General features: G+C 37.1%; 1 protein-coding gene across 1 annotated transcript in view; it reads right to left on the reverse strand.

Moving 5' to 3' along the window:
- qrfprb (pyroglutamylated RFamide peptide receptor b) overlaps positions 1–21,388 on the reverse strand; it is a 28,441-nt gene that overhangs the window by 5,844 nt on the left and 1,209 nt on the right. Inside the window, exons 2-4 of the mRNA XM_061966586.2 lie at positions 12,829–12,987; positions 9,006–9,067; positions 8,660–8,895 (exon numbers count right to left, since the gene is read on the reverse strand). Coding sequence (XP_061822570.2) covers positions 8,660–8,895; positions 9,006–9,067; positions 12,829–12,987 — 457 coding nt within the window. The remainder of the gene's footprint in view (positions 1–8,659; positions 8,896–9,005; positions 9,068–12,828; positions 12,988–21,388) is intronic.

Genomic DNA, 21,388 nt, shown 5'->3' on the forward strand with positions numbered 1-21,388 from the left:
TTACATTTAAAAATATAAAAATGGAAATATCAACTTAAATATGCAATAAAAAAGAAAATAAATAGCTTAAATAATATAAAAATCAAGATAAATAATAGCCTATGTATATGTACATACATTAGTTATTATTTTTATTTTAAATCTTCTCAAACAGCCTGCTCTACACTTTACCCCCCGCCCTTCCCCCTCGCGTCGCTGCTGCTCAGCCTTGCCCTGCACTGACTTTCTTTCTGTCTCCTCTACTCTCATAACCTTATGTGTTGAGATAATGTGTGTGTTTGTTTTCATGTGGCTTGAGTCAACATTAGCCGTTAGCTTGGAGAATGAATGGAGAACGGATGCCAATGGCATGAAACATATCCCCGCGACGGGAGGAGAATCACTCGCGGCATTGGGGCAAGCAGAGCAGAGAGCGAGAGCGTTGTCGTTCACTGAGTGATTCATGTCGTTAATCCGTGGTGAACGAATCGTTCACTCAGTCCCTCCCCCCGCCCCCATGATGAGTAGCTGGCTGTGTCGTTCGCCGACGTCACAGAATGCGCCAGTTCCACTCATACCGGCATGGTCGCGGCGGAGCTCAACTGAACTGAGAAAGGAACGAATCAGTTCATGAAGTGATTCGGTTCAGTACGTTCACTCAAAAGATTTGTTCGTTCGAACGAATCGTTCGCGAACGACACAACATTAATGATGACGTTAATAACATCATCATTCATAATGGTTATTACCGCCATTTTCCATATGTAAACGATGTCGGTTCTCGAGAGAAAGAACGCTTTACGAGTAAAAGAAATTGATAAACATGTCAAAAATAAGTTTCGATGGGACTGGATGGAAAGGGAAATCACTGATACTGTTGGGAAGTTACGACTTTGTTCGGTGATTTTATTCGGAAAATTGATCGTCCCGGAAAGGTTTTGTGCACGTGGTGTCATGATAATATTGACTATGGATCACGAGGTTTCAAGGCTTTGGAAGAACATGCGAAACGCCAAAAACATATGAAACAACTTGAAGCAAGGTATGTTCTATTAATGATGTTTCCATGTCTTTAAACACTAAAGTATTTTCTTCAAAGGTGCTGTCTTTGTTAATTTTAGCATGTTAAATTGGTGAAAAACCAGGAGCTTCGGAAGTTTTTCAGTCTTTTTCATTGTGGTCAAATCACATGCCTGTTGTAATGACCAAATAGACACTTGGCTTTAATAGACCTCAATTTTGGTTGATACAAGGGGTGTAACGGTTTTGTAGCTGCCGCGGTATTACGGTTTCAAAATCTTTGCAATAATGCCGTGATGGCATCAAACGAAAACTTGGTGAGTGTATTTTAATTTTTTTTCTGGCTCTTTTGCTTTGGTGGGTTTGAAACTAAACCACATTTCCCAGAATCCTCTGTGCAGCGGCGTGAAGCGAAAGAGCAGGAAGTGAAGTACAAAGAGGAATTGATTTTTTTCAAAATCTGTCAATAACTTTTTAAGTTATGTCGCTAACAAACAGACAAACAAACCCTGGCGGAGGTAATAATGTGCCACGTTCGTCTCGAGTGTTCCAAGCCAAAACAGACTCGCTCTAGGTGCACCTGCTGCACGTTGAACTACTTGATAAGCTACCATCACCCGGAAAAGATGAAGCGAGTGAAGTTAAACGTCGGTTTGTGAGGCGTTTACATGAATACAAGTTAAAATGTGAGTTAGCTTTTAAGAAGAACTTTTTTTTTTAAACTGATTAAAAAAATTGAGCATTATGTTTGTGATAAATTACAGTACCGTATTTTTCGGAGTATAAGTCGCACCGGCCGAAAATGCATAATAAAGAAGGGAAAAAACATATATAAGTCGCACTGGAGTATAAGTCGCATTTTTTGGGGAAATTTATTTGATAAAAGCCAACACCAACAATAGACATTTGAAAGGCTATTTAAAATAAATAAAGAATGAATAAGAGTACGTTATATGAGGCATAAATAACCAACTGAGAACGTGCCTGGTATGTTAACGTAACATATTATGGTAAGAGTCATTCAAATAACTATAACATATAGAACATGCTATACGTTTACCAAACAATCTGTCACTCCTAAATCCCATGTAATCTTATACGTCTAGTCTCTTACGTGAATGAGCTAAATAATATTATTTCATATTTTACGGTAATGTGTTAATAATTTCACACATAAGTTGCTCCTGAGTATAAGTCGCACCCCCGGCCAAACTATGAATAAAACTGCCACTTATAGTTTGAAAAATACGGTAAGTGTGTTCATCCTAAACATTCCTGCCTCTTCATTTCACACACTATGGTGTTTTAAAGTTGTTTGTTTTGGACATATACCACATTATATCTTACCGTGGCTGTAGGAGCCTAAATGCTGTTTAAGTTCATTTACATTTTATGGAAGGTGCTTTATGTTTATTCAGCCTAAAGGGGACTATTTACTTTATTTAAATAATACGAAAATGTATATATTGCATGCTTAGAATTAGAGATTTCCGATAATATCGGCCGATAAATGCTTTAAAATGTAATATCGGAAATTATCGGTATCGGTTTCATAAAGTAAATTCATGACTTTTTAAAACGCCGCTGTATGTAGTGGTACACGGAGCGCCAATAAACCTTAAAGGCACTGCCTTTGCGTGCCGGTCCAATCACATAATATCTACGGCTTTTCACACACACAAGCGAATGCCATGCATACTTGGTCAATAGCCATACAGGTCACACTGAGGGTGGCCGTATAAACAACTTTTAACATTTTTACAAATATGCGCCACACTGTGAACCCACACCAAACAAGAATGACAAACACATTTCGGGAGAACATCCGGACCGTAACACAACATAAACACAACAGAACAAATACCCAGAACCCCTTGCAGCACTAACGCTACAATATACACCCCCCCAATATCGAAATATCGGATATCAGCAAAAAAGCCATTATTGGACATCTCTACTTAGAATAAATATAAGGTACACTTTATTTGTAATTATTATATTTGTCTGAATAATTTGATGACGTACTATTTTATACTGCTTTAATACGGTGAAGGTTACATAACTGTTTAATTGCATATGTGGCGGAAGCATCTGTGTGGTAATATGGTTTGGACACAATGTATTATGGGTAATGGCAGTCAGGTATGGTGGAATCGAGCCACACAGTTTTTTGACCTTACTCTTACTTTTTCTAACTCTTTCTTACTGGCTTTATTTTGCCATTCATTTGTTCCCACATCGTTATTGTTTTACGTTTTTGAAGGATTAAGTTGACAAGTAAACGATACAAAACGAAGAGGAGCGTCCGGAGTTTTGTTTGTTGTTGCCGCAGCAAGCGAGAGCAGGAGAAAGTAGAGGAGCGTCAAGCTAAGGCTTCATTAGGAATCTACGGTGACCTTAATATCGTGATATCGTATCGTGAGATTTTGATACCGTTGCATCCATAGTTATGCTCTTCCATGGCTAATACCACAACTTTACCAGTTTTGTCAACATCCTCAATTCCTCCATAATCACCGTGTCCTACACTTGACCACCTTTTCAGCACAATTTCATACTATTTTTTTTTGTGTGTAAACTTCATGGAGAAAAAAAAGATCGTAATGAAGTGTTCGGTGGTCACGATGAGCTATCATCTCTCTTGATATCCCTCATTTGTATCACGCGATGCCAATCCAGATGGCTTCTTCTTCAAGCGGACGTCTCCCATGACGCCCCGAACTGTATCATGAAATTACCGGTAATATCCCACGCAGGCCACAAGCCGTGGCATATCTACCACATGTGGCGCTAGGAGGGTCAATATAATGGGCAGGGAACTTTTTTTTGATTGGGCTTTGTCTGTCTTGTGAATGGTACACTCAGTAGAAAGAGTCAGTGATTAGGCGCCCGCTGGCTCCACGTCTCGTGGGAGCGAGAGACGTGCACCTGCCTCCGCTCCTCCGCTGATCAGAAGAAGAAAAATGAAGCAGCAGTTTATCAAGAGTCGGGCTGCAACTTTCGATTGTTTCTGAGCAGCTGTGCACGTTTGAGTTTGACGTTTAGTCCTCCACTTGATGTGAACTCAATTTTAAAACCTATAATGGTAAATTGAATAACCATTTACTGAAAAACTTCATACACAAGTATATAACCACAGTACTTCTCAAATATTTTTTTGTCATTCCCCGCCTTAGGGACTTTTTTCACGCCCTCCCTAAAGTGAAATACGGTTGAGAACCTAATATTTATTTATTCATACAAACCACTTTGAGTGGCACCTACATGCCACCCAGTGTGTATTGTTTCCTCACGCCCGTCCAACTATATAAGAAGTAGAGATGTCCGATAATATCGGACTGCCGATATTATCGGCCGATAAATGCTTTAAAATGTAATATCGGAAATCATCGGTATCGGTTTCAAAAAGTAAAATGTATGACTTTTTAGAACGCCGCTGTGTACACGGCCGTAGGGAGAAGTACAGAGCGCCAATAAACCTTAAAGTTTGACAATCATTGGTACTTTAACTTTTAAATTACATACTTGTTAATAGAGATGTCCGATAAAATCGGACTGCCGATATTATCGGCCGATAAATGCTTTAAAATGTAATATCGGAAATTATCGGTATTGGTTTCAAAAAGTAAAAATGTATGAAGTTCAGAGCGCCAATAAACCTTAAAGGCACTGCCTTTGCGTGCCGGCCCAGTCACATAATATCTACGGCTTTTCACACACACAAGTGAATGCAAAGCATACTTGGTCAACAGCCATACAGGTCACACTGAGGGTGGCCGTATAAACAACTTTAACACTGTTAAAAATATACGCCACACTGTGAACCCACACCAAACAAGAATGACAAACACATTTCGGGAGAACATCCGCACCGTAACACAACAGAACAAATACCCAGAACCCCTTGCAGCACTAACTCATTCCGGGACGCTACAATATACACCCCCCCCCCCCCCCCCCCCACACACACACACACACACACCTCAACCTTGCCCACCTCAACCTTCTCATGCTCTCTCAGGGAAAGCATGTCCCAAATTCCAAGCTGCTGTTTTGAGGCATGTTAAAAAATATAATGCACTTTGTGACTTCAATAATAAATATGGCAGTGCCATGTTGGCATTTGTTTCCATAATTTGAGTTGATTTAATTTGGAAAACCTTGTTACATTGTTTAATGCATCCAGCGGGGCATCACAACAAAATTAGGCATAATAATGTGTTAATTCCACGACTGTATATATCGGTATCGGTTGATATCGGAATCGGTAATTAAGAGTTGGACAATATCGGATATCGGCAAAAAAGCCATTATCGGACATCTCTACTTGTTAAGCTTTAATATTATCCAATATTGCAACAAATATTATATGATGATACTTTCCAAACAATATTTTTTTTGTCAAAATAAAAGGAAATACCTAAAACTCTGATTGACTTATGCAAAGCAAAGCAAAGCAAGATATCCATCAAGTTGTACACAGCAACAATGACAATAGATTTGATGGTACAATTTACAGTGTTTTTTTACAGCAAATATTACTGTCAATGGAAAAAAACTACCACGTTAAAATTATGTTGAATGAGCTGCCAGTTTTTTGCTGTAAAATCTACGGTTATTTTTAATGTATTACTGTAAATGGAAAAATGCTACCACATTTCCTATACGATAAAAAACTGGCACTTCATGTTGCCAGAATTAAAAAAAAAAACAGTGGTACTATTATTCCAGTTACAGGAATACGTTATAAAAAAAAACACAGTAAAATTTCAAATTCCGGCAACTAAGATTGCATATTTCTTCCTGTAAAAAAACGGTGGTACTGTATTATGTTGTAAATAACACTGCATATTTTACAGTAAAATTCTGGTGAGTGAGTTTCCAGTTTTTGGGTGTAAAATCTACATATTTAACTTTTTTAGTGTATGTAAAAAATATACATAATAACCATATGCATAGGCAAATGCATATATTATTTGCCGTTACAAGCGGCTCTCTGAGGGCAGCTATAACTGCCATGTGGCCCTCAAATGAAAAGGAGTGTGACACACCTGTTCTATAGCATCCATCTCAACCTTCTGCCAAGAGGATGTGAAAGCTATTCCTCATTCTCCTATCATCAGGAAGGAGACATCCATTGTTTATTAGCTACAAACACTTGGGGAAAACTCCCAATCTCACCAAGTGTATATTTGAAATTTCTCGTCATAATATCACAATCCTCTGAATAGCCGATTTTCAGTGAGACATAACTTGCTTTTAGACAATGCTACTTTTCAGCATTAGTTCTAAGACACACAACTTCACAATACTGTAGCAAATAGAGCTAACAAAAAAGGTTTTAATTGCTGATTTCCTATTTCAAGAAATCTTATTGAGACAACTTTTGACTTGGCAGATTTTTTTGCTCATTACAAGTTATTTTTGCTTGTAATGAGCCAGTAGAACAAGTCAAAATGGTTTCTGTAAGATTTCTTGAAAATAGTAAATTAGCAATTAAAACTTATTATTAGCTCTACTTGCTAGTATTGTGAAAGTGTGTCTTACAACAATCTTGTTATGCTCAAAAGTGGCATTTTTTCCCTCAGAAGATCTATTGCCTAAAAACAAGTTATGTCTCACTATTCAGGGGGTTGTGACTTGTATTAAGTGTGTTTAGATATGTTGACTAGAAAGTAGAAATACAGTACAGGCCAAAAGTTTGGACACACCTTCTTCTCATTCAATGGGTTTTCTTTATTTTCATGACTATTTACATTGTAGATTGTCACTGAAAGCATCAAAACTATGAATGAACACATGTGGAGTTATGTACTTAACAAAAAAAGGTGAATTAACTGATAACATGTTTTATATTCTAGTTTCTTCAAAATAGCCACCCTTTGCTCTGATTACTTTTCCGCATACTCTTGGCATTCTCTCGATGAGCTTCGAGAGGTAGTCACCTGAAAAGGTAAAATTTCTTACCGTAAAATCAACATTGGTTTAGTTTTTCCATATACAGTAAGATACTAAAAAATTAAAAAAACAAACCATTAAAACAAGGAGATTTTACGGTAAAAAAACAAACTGGCAGCTCTGTTGCTTGAATTTTACCGCTAAAAACAGTGGTATTGTTTTTCCATTTTTTTATATGCTGTAAAAACACTGTTTTTTCTGTAAAATTCTGGTAACTGAGCTGCCAGTTTTTAATGTAAAATTTAAATATCTTCTTTGCAGCTTATGTAAAAACATATATTGTTAATGTATTATATATATATATATATATATATATATATATATATATATATATATATACACATGTATATTCATATATTACTATATATATATATATATATATTACTCATTGTTAAAAGTGGCCCTCTGAGGGCAACCATAACTGCTACATGGCCCTCAATGAAAACCAGTTTGACACCCCTGATCTAAACTAATGACAAGCTAAACTGTGCTATATGCGCTGCTCTGCCAACACGCGCAGCCACTTCCCTTTGATGCCCTCACAAACGATCAGAAATCACAGAAATCCTTACCTTTGACAACCGCATTGCTACAATTATAAACATCTTTAAAAAGTAAAAATCCAATTTCAATGACGAGAGCTGCTCTTGGAAATGCCGCCGAAATAACTGAAAACATGTTTTATATTTTAGTTTCTTCAAAATAGCCACCCTTTGCTCTGATTACTTTTTCGCACACTCTTGGTCACATGAGCTTTAAGATGGTTTTCACTTGAAGCTCATCCAGAGAATGCCAAGAGTGTGCAAAGCAGTAATCAGAGCAAAGGGTGGCTATTTTGAAGAAACTAGAATATAAAACATGTTTTCAGTTATTTCACATTTTTTTGTTAAGTACATAACTCCACATGTGTTCATTCATAGTTTTGATGCCTTCAGTGACAATCTACAATGTAAATTGTCATGAAAATAAAGAAAACCCATTGAATGAGGAGAAGGTGTGTCCAAACTTTTGGCCTGTACTGTATGTGATTAGAGTGTCCACCCTGAGATCGGTAGGTCGTGAGTTCAAACCCCGGCCGAGTCATACCAAAGACTTTAAAAATAGGACCCATTACCTCCCTGCTTGGCACTCAGCATCAAGGGTTGGAATTGGGGGTTAAATCACCTAAATGATTCTCGGGCGCGGCCACCGTTGCTGCTCACTGCTCCCCTCACCTCCCAGGGGATGGGTCAAACGCAGAGAGTAATTTCACCACACTTAGTGTGTGTGACTATCAGTGGTACTTTAACTTTTTTATATACTTGATGAGTATTTCCAGTGATATGTCTATCTGTGTTGGCCCTGTGATGAGGTGGCGACTTGTCCAGGGTGTACACCGCCTTCCACCCGATTGTAGCTGAGATAGGCTCCAGCGACCCCGAAGGGAATAAGCAGTAGAAAATGGATGGATGGATGGATGTTTTTAAATATTATCAATCATCCAACTGGACTGTCGTTTCGCACCACAAAAGAGCGAAACAATTCTCGCTGGGGCAATGGTCTACCTTGGAAGATAAATACTTGGGATCCTGCACCATCCCCTCAGACGAGAGCTGTCCCATCTAGTCCGATGAAGCCTGAAGTATACCCAGGTCTTCATGGGACTTATGTCCCGACATCCACACTCCCTTGGACTAAACTGGACAAACCGTCTCAAACCCACCTGGAGATCTTGACCAGCTCGCGGTCGTTCATGGTGTTGAGCACGGACGAGTCGCCCACCCTCTTGCGGATCCACAGCTCAAAGGCGATGCGGGTATAGAGGAAGAGCATGGCGGCCAGGGGCAGCAGGAACAGCGCCACCATGATGAAGGTGGTGTACGCCTGCCTGTGAGTCAGCGAGCGCCAGATCTCCTGGCAGCACACGTGGTAGTGGTCGTACACAAAGTCGTACTTCACCTGAGAGACACAGTTTGGTTTCTCTTTCATCCAAAAGTCACATCTACAGGCTTTCAACAATTTTAAATGGGCTTTTATGTGCATTTAAGTTTGAAATGTCTTTGATTTACCTTCAGCTGTTGCACAAAAAGCATAGGAGAACCAACAACGACTGAGGCCATCCACACGAGCCCTGCAACAAAACAGAAAGTTCACATCGAGAAAGCTTTTAATGATGGAAGATGCTCTCACACACTGGAGGACACTCTCTCACGCAACTTTGCGAGGTGCTAAGGACGTACCTTTTTCTACTCATTTACAGCTATTCCGAGGAACCGGAAAGTATTTACAGCGCTTCACTTTTTCCACGTTTTGTTATGCTACAGCCTTATTCCAAAATGGAATAAATACATTTTCATCCTCATACCAATAATGACAGTGATTTTTGTTTTAATTTTTGCTCATTCAAAAATAGAAACATTTTAAAGGGGAACATTATCACCAGACCTATGTAAGCGTCAATATATACTTTGATGTTGCAGAAAAAAGACCATATATTTTTTTAACCGATTTCCGAACTCTAAATGGGTGAATTTTGGCGAATTAAACGCCTTTCTAATATTCGCTCTCGGAGCGATGACGTCACATTTTCTCAAACACCGAGTCAAATCAGCTCTGTTATTTTCCGTTTTTTCGACTGTTTTCCGTACCTTGGAGACATCATGCCTCGTCGGTGTGTTGTCGGAGGGTGTAACAACACGAACAGGGATGGATTCAAGTTGCACCAGTGGCCCAAAGATGCGAAAGTGGCAAGAAATTGGACGTTTGTTCCGCACACTTTACCGACGAAAGCTATGCTACGACAGAGATGGCAAGAATGTGTGGATATCCTGCGACACTCAAAGCAGATGCATTTCCAACGATAAAGTCAAAGAAATCTGCCGCCAGACCCCCATTGAATCTGCCGGAGTGTGTGAGCAATTCAGGGACAAAGGACCTCGGTAGCACGGCAAGCAATGGCGGCAGTTTGTTCCCGCAGACGAGCGAACTAAACCCCCTGGATGTCTTGGCTCACACCGTCCCTTATGCCACCGAAGATGTTCAAGAGAAGAATATCGACCCTAGCTTCCCTGGCCTGCTGACATCAACTCCAAAACTGGACAGATCAGCTTTCAGGAAAAGAGAGCAGATGAGGGTATGTCTACAGAATATATTAATTGATGAAAACTGGGCTGTCTGCACTCTCAAAGTGCATGTTGTTGCCAAATGTATTTCATATGCTGTAAACCTAGTTCATAGTTGTTAGTTTCCTTTAATGCCAAACAAACACATACCAATCGTTGGTTAGAAGGCGATCGCCGAATTCGTCCTCGTTTTCTCCCGTGTCGCTGGCTGTCGTGTCGTTTTCGTCGGTTTAGCTTGCATGCGGTTCAAACCGATATGGCTCAATAGCTTCAGTTTCTTCTTCAATTTTGTTTTCGCTACCTGCCTCCACGCTACAACCATCCGTTTCAATACATGCGTAATCTGTTGAATCGCTTAAGCCGCTGAAATCCGAGTCTGAATCCGAGCTAATGTCGCTATAGCTTGCTGTTCTATGCGCCATGTTTGTTTGAGTTGGCATCACTATGTGACGTCACAGGAAAATGGACGGGTGTATATAACGATGGTTAAAATCAGGCACTTTGAAGCTTTTTTTAGGGATATTGCGTGATGGGTAAAATTTTGAAAAAAACTTCGAAAAATAAAATAAGCCACTGGGAACTGATTTTTAATGGTTTTAACCCTTCTGAAATTGTGATAATGTTCCCCTTTAAAAAATGACATGCATTTGCGCAATACTTAGTTGATGCACCTTTGGCAGCAATTACAGCCTCTAGTCCAGACCTGGGCAAATTAAGGCCCGTTGAGCTTTTCAATCTGGCCCGCCGGACATTCCCAAATAATTATTTTAGATCTTTAAGATGGAAAGTGTAGCTGCCATTATGATGTGCAGTAATGTTTTCTAATGACCGTAAGTCTTCAAATATACAAAGTATTTCAATGGTTGGAATCGGCGCTTATGGATGACATACCAGTTACTATGGTAATCTAATTAGTTACAATGGTCATCTAATTAGTTACTATGGTAATCTACATCACAGCAGCTCAGACAAGGCACCAAGCAGTGTGGGCGGGAAGCGTTTCCACAGACGCGGAATGAGATTTTCACAACAAAGTTCTAAAGCTTAGTGATGTATAGAATAGAATAGAAAGTACTTTATTGATCCCTGGGGGAAATTCAGCAAATATCAGATATATCAGATTGTAGGTGGGTTTATTTTGTACCCTTTGCGTTCATATTTCACTGTTTGTTGCATTTTTGTTGCGTTTCACTTGATTGTAAAATGTCGATCGAAAGGGGGTGTGACATTCATATGTTGTCAATATTCAGTATTTTATCCGTCATAGAAAAATGTAAAATTCCATTACGTTTTTTAAGGCGGTCTGTCGTAACGTTTTTAGCATTCAATCACACATTATTGTGAGGTTTTGTGTTAGTGTTCCTAAAAATAGATATACCGGACCCGACAAATTTTTGTCCTCTAAATGTGGCCCCCTGAGTCAAAATAATTGCCCAGGCCTGCTCTAGTCTTTTTCAATACGATGCCACAAACTTGGCACACCTAGTTTCACCCTTTCCTCAATTTCCTTTCTTTAACCAGATTGAGATTAAAAATCTATTTTTCAAGAGCGACCTGACAAGGAGGGCGGCACAAACAAAGTTAGAATAATAATTACAACAAGACACCACAACAGGTCAAAAATCACTTAAAACGATTACCGTATTTTTCGGATTATAAATCAGTTTTTTTCGTAGTTTGGCCGGTGTGATTTATACTCTGGAGCGATTTATGTCTGAAATTATTAATTATTATATATTTTATACCGTAAAATATAAAATAATAATATTTATCTCATTCATGTAAGAGACTACCGTATTTTTCAGAGTATAGAAATCGCTCCGGATTATAAATCGCACCGGCCGAAAATGCATAATAAAGAAGGAAAAAAACATATACCGTATTTTTCGGACTATAAGTCGCAGTTTTTTTCATAGTTTGGCCGGGGGTGCGACTTATACTCAGGAGCGACTTATGTGTGAAATTATTAACACATTAGCGTAAAATATCAAATAATATTATTTAGCTCATCCACGTAAGAGACTAGACGTATAAGATTTCATGGGATTTAGCGATTAGGAGTGACAGATTGTTTGGTAAACGTATAGCATGTTCTATATGTTATAGTTATGTGAATGACTCTTACCATAATATGTTACGTTAACATACCAGGCACGTTCTCAGTTGGTTATTTATGCCTCATATAACGTACACTTATTCATTCTTTATTTATTTTAAATTGCCTTTCAAATGTCTATTCTTGGTGTTGGGTTTTATCAAATAAATTTCCCCAAAAATTTGACTTATACTCCGGCCGAAAATGCATAATAAAGAAGGAAAAAAACATATAAGTCGCATTTTTTGGGGAAATTTATTTGATAAAAGCCAACACCAAGAATAGACATTTGAAAGGCAATTTAAAATAAATAAAGAATAGTGAACAACAGGCTGAATAAGTGTACGTTATATGAGGCATAAATAACCAACTGAGAACGTGCCTGGTATGTTAACGTAACATATTATGGTAAGAGTCATTCAAATAACTATAACATATAGAACATGCTATACGTTTACCAAACAATCTGTCACTCCTAATCGCTAAATCCCATGAAATCTTATACGTCTAGTCTCTTACGTGAATGAGGTAAATAATATTATTTGATATTTTACGCTAATGTGTTAATAATTTCACACATAAGTCGCTCCTGAGTATAAGTCGCACCCCCGGCCAAACTATGAAAAAAACTGCGACTTATAGTCCGAAAAATACGGTACGCGTCGACGTAAATACCCAGCATCTTGTACGCCCTTTTGGACGTGGACTGTCGCCTCATTCGTAGAGGGAAAACGATGCCCTGGTATCTCTCGATGGCGATGCAGGTCATGGTGAGGATGCCCGTCACCACCGCCGTGGTCTGCACGAAAGGAACCGTCTTGCACACCAGAACGCCTGCAACAAACATTAGCTCGTCAGCAGTGGATCAAAGTTTCTTTCAGGCTTGATGCAGGCAGAATGACAAACCGTTTTAGATATGATACTCATTGACTTTGGCACACATACAGCTGAGGTGTTGTTCTGCTTAGATATCTTAGCATCAACAGCAGGTGCAACACTATTTGGCATGCTCGCAAATGTATTTCCCTTGCTGTTAATTATTTTTTTGTTGGTATCTTAAATAGAAAGCGGTTTGATGGCGCTATTTGCAGGATTGAAAAGAGCGCTGCAGCAGGTGGCCTAGCACCAAATTCTGGGCTCCCCCGGCCCCATACACACGCACTTGGCATGTTTACATGCAATAAAATACTCATTAGTGCATGGATTTGGTTGAAGCTTGCCTTTTAAAACATATTTAAAAACATCAATTAGAAGCTCATGCAGCCCTTTTTTGCTGTATGTCAACTCTCTTGACCTACGCCCAGACGCAGATGAGGAATAATCTCCCTTTTATTTAGTAGTATTATTTTATTCTATTTTTTATTTTATTATATCTTACTGTGTGTGAAGGAGAGACTCTGATTCACACACTGTGTTATCATAAATTAATAATAAAAATCGTAATATATGATTTGTTAAGTTTCCCCAACTGTAAAAACAAGCAATGCCTCGGTTTCTAACTTTCATCAAGGGTCCTTGAATGCACCACAACTATGTTTGTGGAACTTGTGCATACGTTTCTTGTTACAAAATGTTGGTGCTGCGTGTAAATGCCTAAAGGTGAGGTTTGATGGCATTATGACGTCTGTGTTATGTGAAGTGTGGAACGAACCATTTTTCTATTTTTGATAGGGGGTGTATTTAGTCTTAGACATTTTTTTTAATTGGATTCAAGCAACTTTTTTTTATGAATCTTTCACGGCTATGTTAATTGTATAAATAACATTAATGATGTAATTGTATTCATAAATGATGTTACCAGAGCCCCACTTTGAGGCCCCAGGCTGCAGCTATGAATGCAACAGTTATGTCTCATTTTCAAGCAGGAGGACAGTATGCCAGTCGTTGCTTAAAAGTGAATTTAAAATGTGTTAAATAACAAAAAGAATCCACATTTTAGTATTGGAAATGGTAAAAAAAAAAAAAAAAAGGCATTATTTACAGCTGTTTATGAGTATGTTCTTTATGTTTTCCCCCAATCACAAGATGTGTTGGAACATAATCACCTGCAGTGGTTATGTCTCCCCCTTCCCATAATTTCATTTAAAAGCTTCAGTGAGTCATCCATCGCTTTTATTCCAGTCCACACCGTCTGTTTCATGAGGTCTAAAAAAGCTGCGTGCACGTAAGGTCAATGAGATTTTTTGTATTATTTAATGTATGAACGCACCATAGAACTGCTTTTCTAACCATTTGTTTTACCTCAATGCTATTTTTTTTTTTTTTTTTAAGGTTACATTTTGTCAACTAGGCTCCTCATCTTTTTCCAAGTCGATACACGCGGTTTTGTTAACTTTAATAGCAAATTGAAGCTGGAAGTCAGGTAGTTGTTATTATTGATGCTGGAGGAAGAGAATATGAAAACTGATTATTGGCTTCAGGAAAACAATTCGATTAAATACATCTATTACAAAAATCTTAAAGGGGAACATTATCACCAGACCTATGTAAGCGTCAATATATACCTTGATGTTGCAGAAAAAAGACCATATATTTTTTTTAACCGATTTCCGAACTCTAAATGGGTGAATTTTGGCGAATTAAACGCCTTTCTTTTATTCGCTCTCGGAGCGATGACGTCACGTTGTGACGTCACATCGGGAAGCAATCCGCCATTTTCTCACTTTCGTCGGTGTGTTGTCGGAGGGTGTAACAACGCGAACAGGGACGGATTCAAGTTGCACCAGTGGCCCAAAGATGCGAAAGTGGCAAGAAATTGGACGAAATTTGTTCAAAATACGAGGCTGTGGGGAAAGCCGACGAAATGGTCAGTCGTTTGTTCCGCACACTTTACCGACGAAAGCTATGCTACGACAGAGATGGCAAGAATGTGTGGATATCCTGCGACACTCAAAGCAGATGCATTTCCAACGATAAAGTCAAAGAAATCTGCCGCCAGACCCCCATTGAATCTGCCGGAGTGTGTGAGCAATTCAGGGACAAAGGACCTCGGTAGCACGGCAAGCAATGGTGGCAGTTTGTTCCCGCAGACGAGCGAGCTAAACCCCCTGGATGTCTTGGCTCACACCGTCCCTTATGCCACCGAAGATGATCAAGAGAAGAATATCGACCCTAGCTTCCCTGGCCTGCTGACATCAACTCCAAAACTGGACAGATCAGCTTTCAGGAAAAGAGAGCGGATGAGGGTATGTCTACAGAATATATTAATTGATGAAAACTTTATTCATTACTCGCGGTTTTCCGTAAATTATTATACATAAACTGTGTTTACCAATAATTTAGCTTAAAAACATAAAATTTTTTCAATTATTCGAGTACATTCGGGTAGTCTTGTGTAATGCAGTATTTTGTGTCTATTTAGGTATGGTTAACCTGAGTGCTGAAATCGTGGAAAAATATATGTTCTTAGCGCGCCTGAAATGGGCTGTCTGCACTCTCAAAGTGCATGTTGTTGCCAAATGTATTTCATATGCTGTAAACCTAGTTCATAGTTGTTAGTAATTATCTTATCAGACAGTGTTAAGCCGCTGAAATCCGAGTCTGAATCCAAGCTAATGTCGCTATACCTTGCTGTTTGTTTGTATTGGCATCACTGTGTGACGTCACAGGAAAATGGACGGGTGTATATAACGATGGTTAAAATCAGGCACTTTGAAGCTTTTTTTAGGGATATTGCGTGATGGGTAAAATTTTGAAAAAAACTTCGAAAAATAAAATAAGCCACTGGGAACTGATTTTTAATGGTTTTAACCCTTCTGAAATTGTGATAATGTTCCCCTTTAAGAGTTTTTTGTTGTCGTACTGATAGCTTTTTACAGCACATTAAAAAATATTTTACTGGTCACAAGGGCAAGTTTATACATTTTTATGCAGTAAAGAATTTGATACATAATTCCTAAAAAATAGAAAAATATTTTTCGGTCACGAGAGTACACAAAGGTACATGGTAAATAAAAAAAACATATATTTTTGCGTACTAATGAAGATATATTTAAAAAATTCAAACAATGCATTAATAATAGAATATTTTTTTTTCAAATATATATATTTTAAATTAACCGAAATATGCATTTTTTTTTTTAAATTTATAATTATCACATACATTATGTATATGAAATATGCTAAAGCCATATAAATGTAAATCAGTTAAAACTAAATTTAATTTTTTTTTAAATCTTAAATTTTGTGTTACAGGTGGTGGCAATGTGATACAGCTTAAAACTGATGATACTGATAAAACATGCTTTATCAGTATCATAATAATAATACATTTTAGTTGGTATAGCGCTTTTCAGTGTACTCAGACGCTTTACAGGATACAAATTAAAATATAAAACAGTTCAAAGTGCAAACCCCGTTTCCATATGAGTTGGGAAATTGTGTTAGATGTAAATATAAACGGAATACAATGATTTGCAAATCATTTTCAACCCATATTCAGTTGAATATGCTACAAAGACAACATATTTGATGTTCAAACTGATAAACATTTTTTTTTTGCAAATAATCATTAACTTTAGAATTAGATGCCAGCAACATTTGACAAAGAAGTTGGGAAAGGTGGCAATAAAGACTGATAAAGTTGAGGAATGCTCATCAAACACTTATTTGGAACATCCCACAGGTGAACATGCAAATTGGGAACAGGTGGGTGCCATGATTGGGTATAAAAGTAGATTCCATGAAATGCTCAGTCATTCACAAACAAGGATGGGGCGAGGGTCACCACTTTGTCAACAAATGCGTGAGCAAATTGTTGAACAGTTTAAGAAAAACCTTTCTCAACCAACATTTAAGGATTTCACCATCTACGGTCCGTAATATCATCAAAGGGTTCAGAGAATCTGGAGAAATCCCTGCACGTAAGCAGCTAAGCCCGTGACCTTCGATCCCTCAGGCTGTACTGCATCAACAAGCGACATCAGTGTGTAAAGGATATCACCTCATGGGCTCAGGAACACTTCAGAAACCCACTGTCAGTAACTACAGTTGGTCGCTACATCTGTAAGTGCAAGTTAAAACTCTCATATGCAAGGCGAAAAACGTTTATCAACAACACCCAGAAACGCTGTCGGCTTCACTGGGCCTGAGCTCATCTAAGATGGACCGATACAAAGTGTAAAAGTGTTCTGTGGTCTGACGAGTCCACATTTCAAATTGTTTTTGGAAACTGGACGTCGTGTCCTCTGGACCAAAGAGGAAAACAACCATCCGGATTGTTATAGGCGCAAAGTTCAAAAGCCAGCATCTGTGATGTTATGGGGGTGTATTAGTGCCCAAGACATGGGTAACTTACACATCTGTGAAGGCGCCATTAATGCTGAAAGGTACATACAGGTTTTGGAGCAACATATGTTGCCATCCAAGCAACGTTACCATGGACGCCCCTGCTTATTTCAGCAAGACAATGCCAAGCCATGTGTTATCAACATGGCTTCATAGTAAAAGAGTGCGGGTACTAGACTGGCCTGCCTGTAGTCCAGACCTGTCTCCCATTGAAAATGTGTGGCGCATTATGAAGCCTAAAATACCACAACAGAGACCACCGGACTGTTGAACAACTTAAGCTGTACATCAAGCAAGAATGGAAAGAATTCTACCTGAGAAGCTTAAAAAAATGTGTCTCCTCAGTTCCCAAACGTTTGAGTGTTGTTAAAAGGAAAGGCCGTGTAACACAGTGGTGAACATGCCCTTTCCCAACTACTTTGGCACGTGTTGCAGCCATGAAATTCTAAGTTAATTATTATTTGCCCAAAAAAAACAAATTTTATGTGTTTGAACATCAAATATCTTGTCTTTGTAGTGCATTCAATTGAATATGGGTTGAAAAGGATTTGCAAATCATTGTATTCCATTTATATTTACATCTAACACAATTTCCCAACTCATATGGAAACGGGGTTTGTAATAATAGATAATACAGGAAATATAAAAGGCGTACATAGTAAAATACATAATAACAGTGGACATTACAATGTGTGGACATCATGCTCCAAAAAGCAGTGCACTACAAAACGTGTTCATTGTAGACATTAAACCTGACTTCCTCATTGTGAAAAAAAAAATAATTAAAAAGTTGTATTGATTTTTGTTTCGTAGGTTAAAGTTTTTTAAATATTGTGCTCCTGAGTTAATGTTGCTGATCAACCTAAATGTAATTATATTTAATAAAAAAAAGTAATTGAGAAGCACTGCCCTATGGCATTCTAATAATCAAATTGCACTGGTGTCCAACTATTGGGCTATTTTTTGCAACATGTTTCAAAAAAGCTGGCACACGTGGCAAAAAAGACAGAAAGTTGAGGAATGCTCATCAGACACTTATTTGGAACATACCACAGGTGAACAGGCTGATTGGGAACAGGTGGGTGCCATGATTGGGTATAAAAGCAGCTTCCATGAAATGCTCAGTCATTCACAAACAAGGATGGTCACCACTTTGTCAACAAACTTTTTTTGTATAATTTAGATTCCGAAGGGAATAAGCGGTAGAAAATGGATGGATTGATGGATTCTCAAACTGTGGCATGAAGACTCCATCTAGTGGTTATGCAAATATTTAAACACAGTGTTACTGTTCAAACTGTGTGTAATGTAAGTGGCCAAACATATGAAATATACCTGTTAAATAAAACCTCCGCCTTGTTTTGAATGAATACTTAGGCCTACTATGCTACTGTATTTTTGGTGGTTAATGGAAAACCAAGTTTTTTCTGAGGTGGTTCTTTGTGGAAAAAAGTGCAAGAACCACTCATTTATATGTCATCATTTTGCAGCGCTTCTTCCTTTTATTTGTGTATTTCAGTGCAGCGCAGGACTGAGCATCACTACCTCCCACAGCCAATTAGCACATCCACATGATCTAAGAGCCTGTTTCTGCCACAACAAAAACATAAGTGGGATAAAAAGTCACAGTAATGAGCTGAAAAGATAAGGAAGTCGAAATGAGGAAACCCAGCAAGCACAAGACATTGATACAACGTTGATTCTACGTACATGTCCTTTAAAAGTGACTTTGAAACAACCTTGCTAAATAGTTGTAAATTGAGACAACGCTGATGTTGGATCCACGTTGTTGGTTGGGAAATGACCACATTTCAATGTGTATATATATATATATATATATTTCTACCGCTTATTCCCTTTGGGGTCGCGGGGGGCGCTGGAGCCTATCTCAGCTACTATATATATATATATATATATATATATATATATATATATATATATATATATATTTAATAATTACGAAATAAAACGTCAACATTTCAGATAAGTCAAAATTTACTTTTTAGCTCATGATTATGAATTATATATATTTTCATTTTATCTCATGATTATGACTCTGATAATAATTATGAGATAAAAAGTCAAAATTATGACTTTTTGTCTTTTAATTATGAATTATATATAATTTAGATTGTATCACATAATTATGACTATGATAATAATTATGAGATAAAAAGTAAAAATTATGACTCTCATAATCATGTATTATACATAATGTTTATTGTATCTCATAATTATGACTATGATAATAATTATGAGATAGTCAAAATTTGAGTTAAAAAGTCAAAATTAAGACTGTATCTCATAATTATGAATTATATATAATTTAAATTTTATCTCATAATTATGACTGATAATAATTATGAGATAAAAAGTCAAAATTATGACTTTTTATCTCATAATCATGAATTATACATAATTTTGATTGTATCTCATAATTATGACAATGATAATAATTATGAGATAAAGTCTAAATTTGAGTTAAGTCAAAATTAAGACTTTTTATCTCATAATTATGAATTATATATTATTTATATTTATATTTTTATCTCATAATAATTATGAGATAAAAAGTCAAAATTATGACTTTTTATCTCATAATTATGAATTATATATCATTTTGATTGTATCTCATAATTATGAGATAAAAAGTAAAATGTATTACTTTTTCTCATAATTCTGAATTATATATCATTTGGATTTTCATCTCATAATTCTGACTATGATAATAATTATGAGATAAAAATTCAAAATTTGAGTTAAAAAGTCTAAATTATGACCTTTTTTTATCTCATAATTATGAATTATATATAGTTTTGATTTTATCTCATAATTTTGACTATGAGACAAAAAGTCAAAATTATGACTTTTTATCTCGTAATTATGAATTATTTATCATTTTTGATTGTATCTTGTAATTATGAGATAAAAAGTCTAAATCATGACTTTTGTCTCTTAATTATGAATTATATATAATTTTGATTTTATCTCATAATTATGGCTTTGATAATTATGAGATAAAAGTCAAATTTTGGATGAAAAGGTCACAATCATGACTTTTTATCTCATAATTATGAATTATATATCATTTTGATTTGATCTCATAATTATGACTATAATAATTATGAGATAAAAAGTCAAAATTATGAATTTTTATCTCATAATTATGAATTATATATCATTTGGATTTTCACCTCATAATTATGACTATGATAATAATTAGGAGATAAGTCCAATTTTGGAGAAAAAGTCATAATTTTGACTTTTTAATCTCATAATTATGAATTATATATAATTTTGATTGTATCTCATAATTATGACTATGATAATTATGAAATAAAAAGCCGAATTTTGGATTAAAAAGTCAAAATTATGACTTTTTATCTCATAATTATGAATTATACTGTATGTAATTTTGATTTTATCTCATAATTATGACTATGATAAAGTCAAATTTTGGATAAAAAGTCAAAATTATGACTTTTTATCTCATAATTATGAATTATATATCATTTTGATGGTACCTCATAATTCTGACTGATAATTATGAGAAAAAAAGTCAAAATTATGACTTCTTATCTCATAATTATGAATTATATACGTGGCAGAGGGGTTAGTGCGTCTGCCTCACAATATGATGGTCCTGAGTTCAATCCCGGGCTCGGGATCTTTCTGTGTGGAGTTTGCATGTTCTCCCCGTGACTGCGTGGGTTCCCTCCAGGTACTCCGGCTTCCTCCCACCTCCAAAGACATGCACCTGGGGATAGGTTGATTGGCAACACTAAATTGGCCCTAGTGTGTGAATGTTGTTTGTCTATCTGTGTTGGCCCTGCGATGAGGTAGCGACTTGTCCAGGGTGTACCCCGCCTTCCGCCCGATTGTAGCTGAGATAGGCTCCAGCACCCCCCCGCGACCCCGAAGGGAATAAGCGGTAGAAAATTGATGGATG

Source organism: Nerophis lumbriciformis, linkage group LG11 (assembly GCF_033978685.3).
Source record: "Nerophis lumbriciformis linkage group LG11, RoL_Nlum_v2.1, whole genome shotgun sequence".
Classification (NCBI taxonomy): Eukaryota; Metazoa; Chordata; class Actinopteri; order Syngnathiformes; family Syngnathidae; genus Nerophis; species Nerophis lumbriciformis.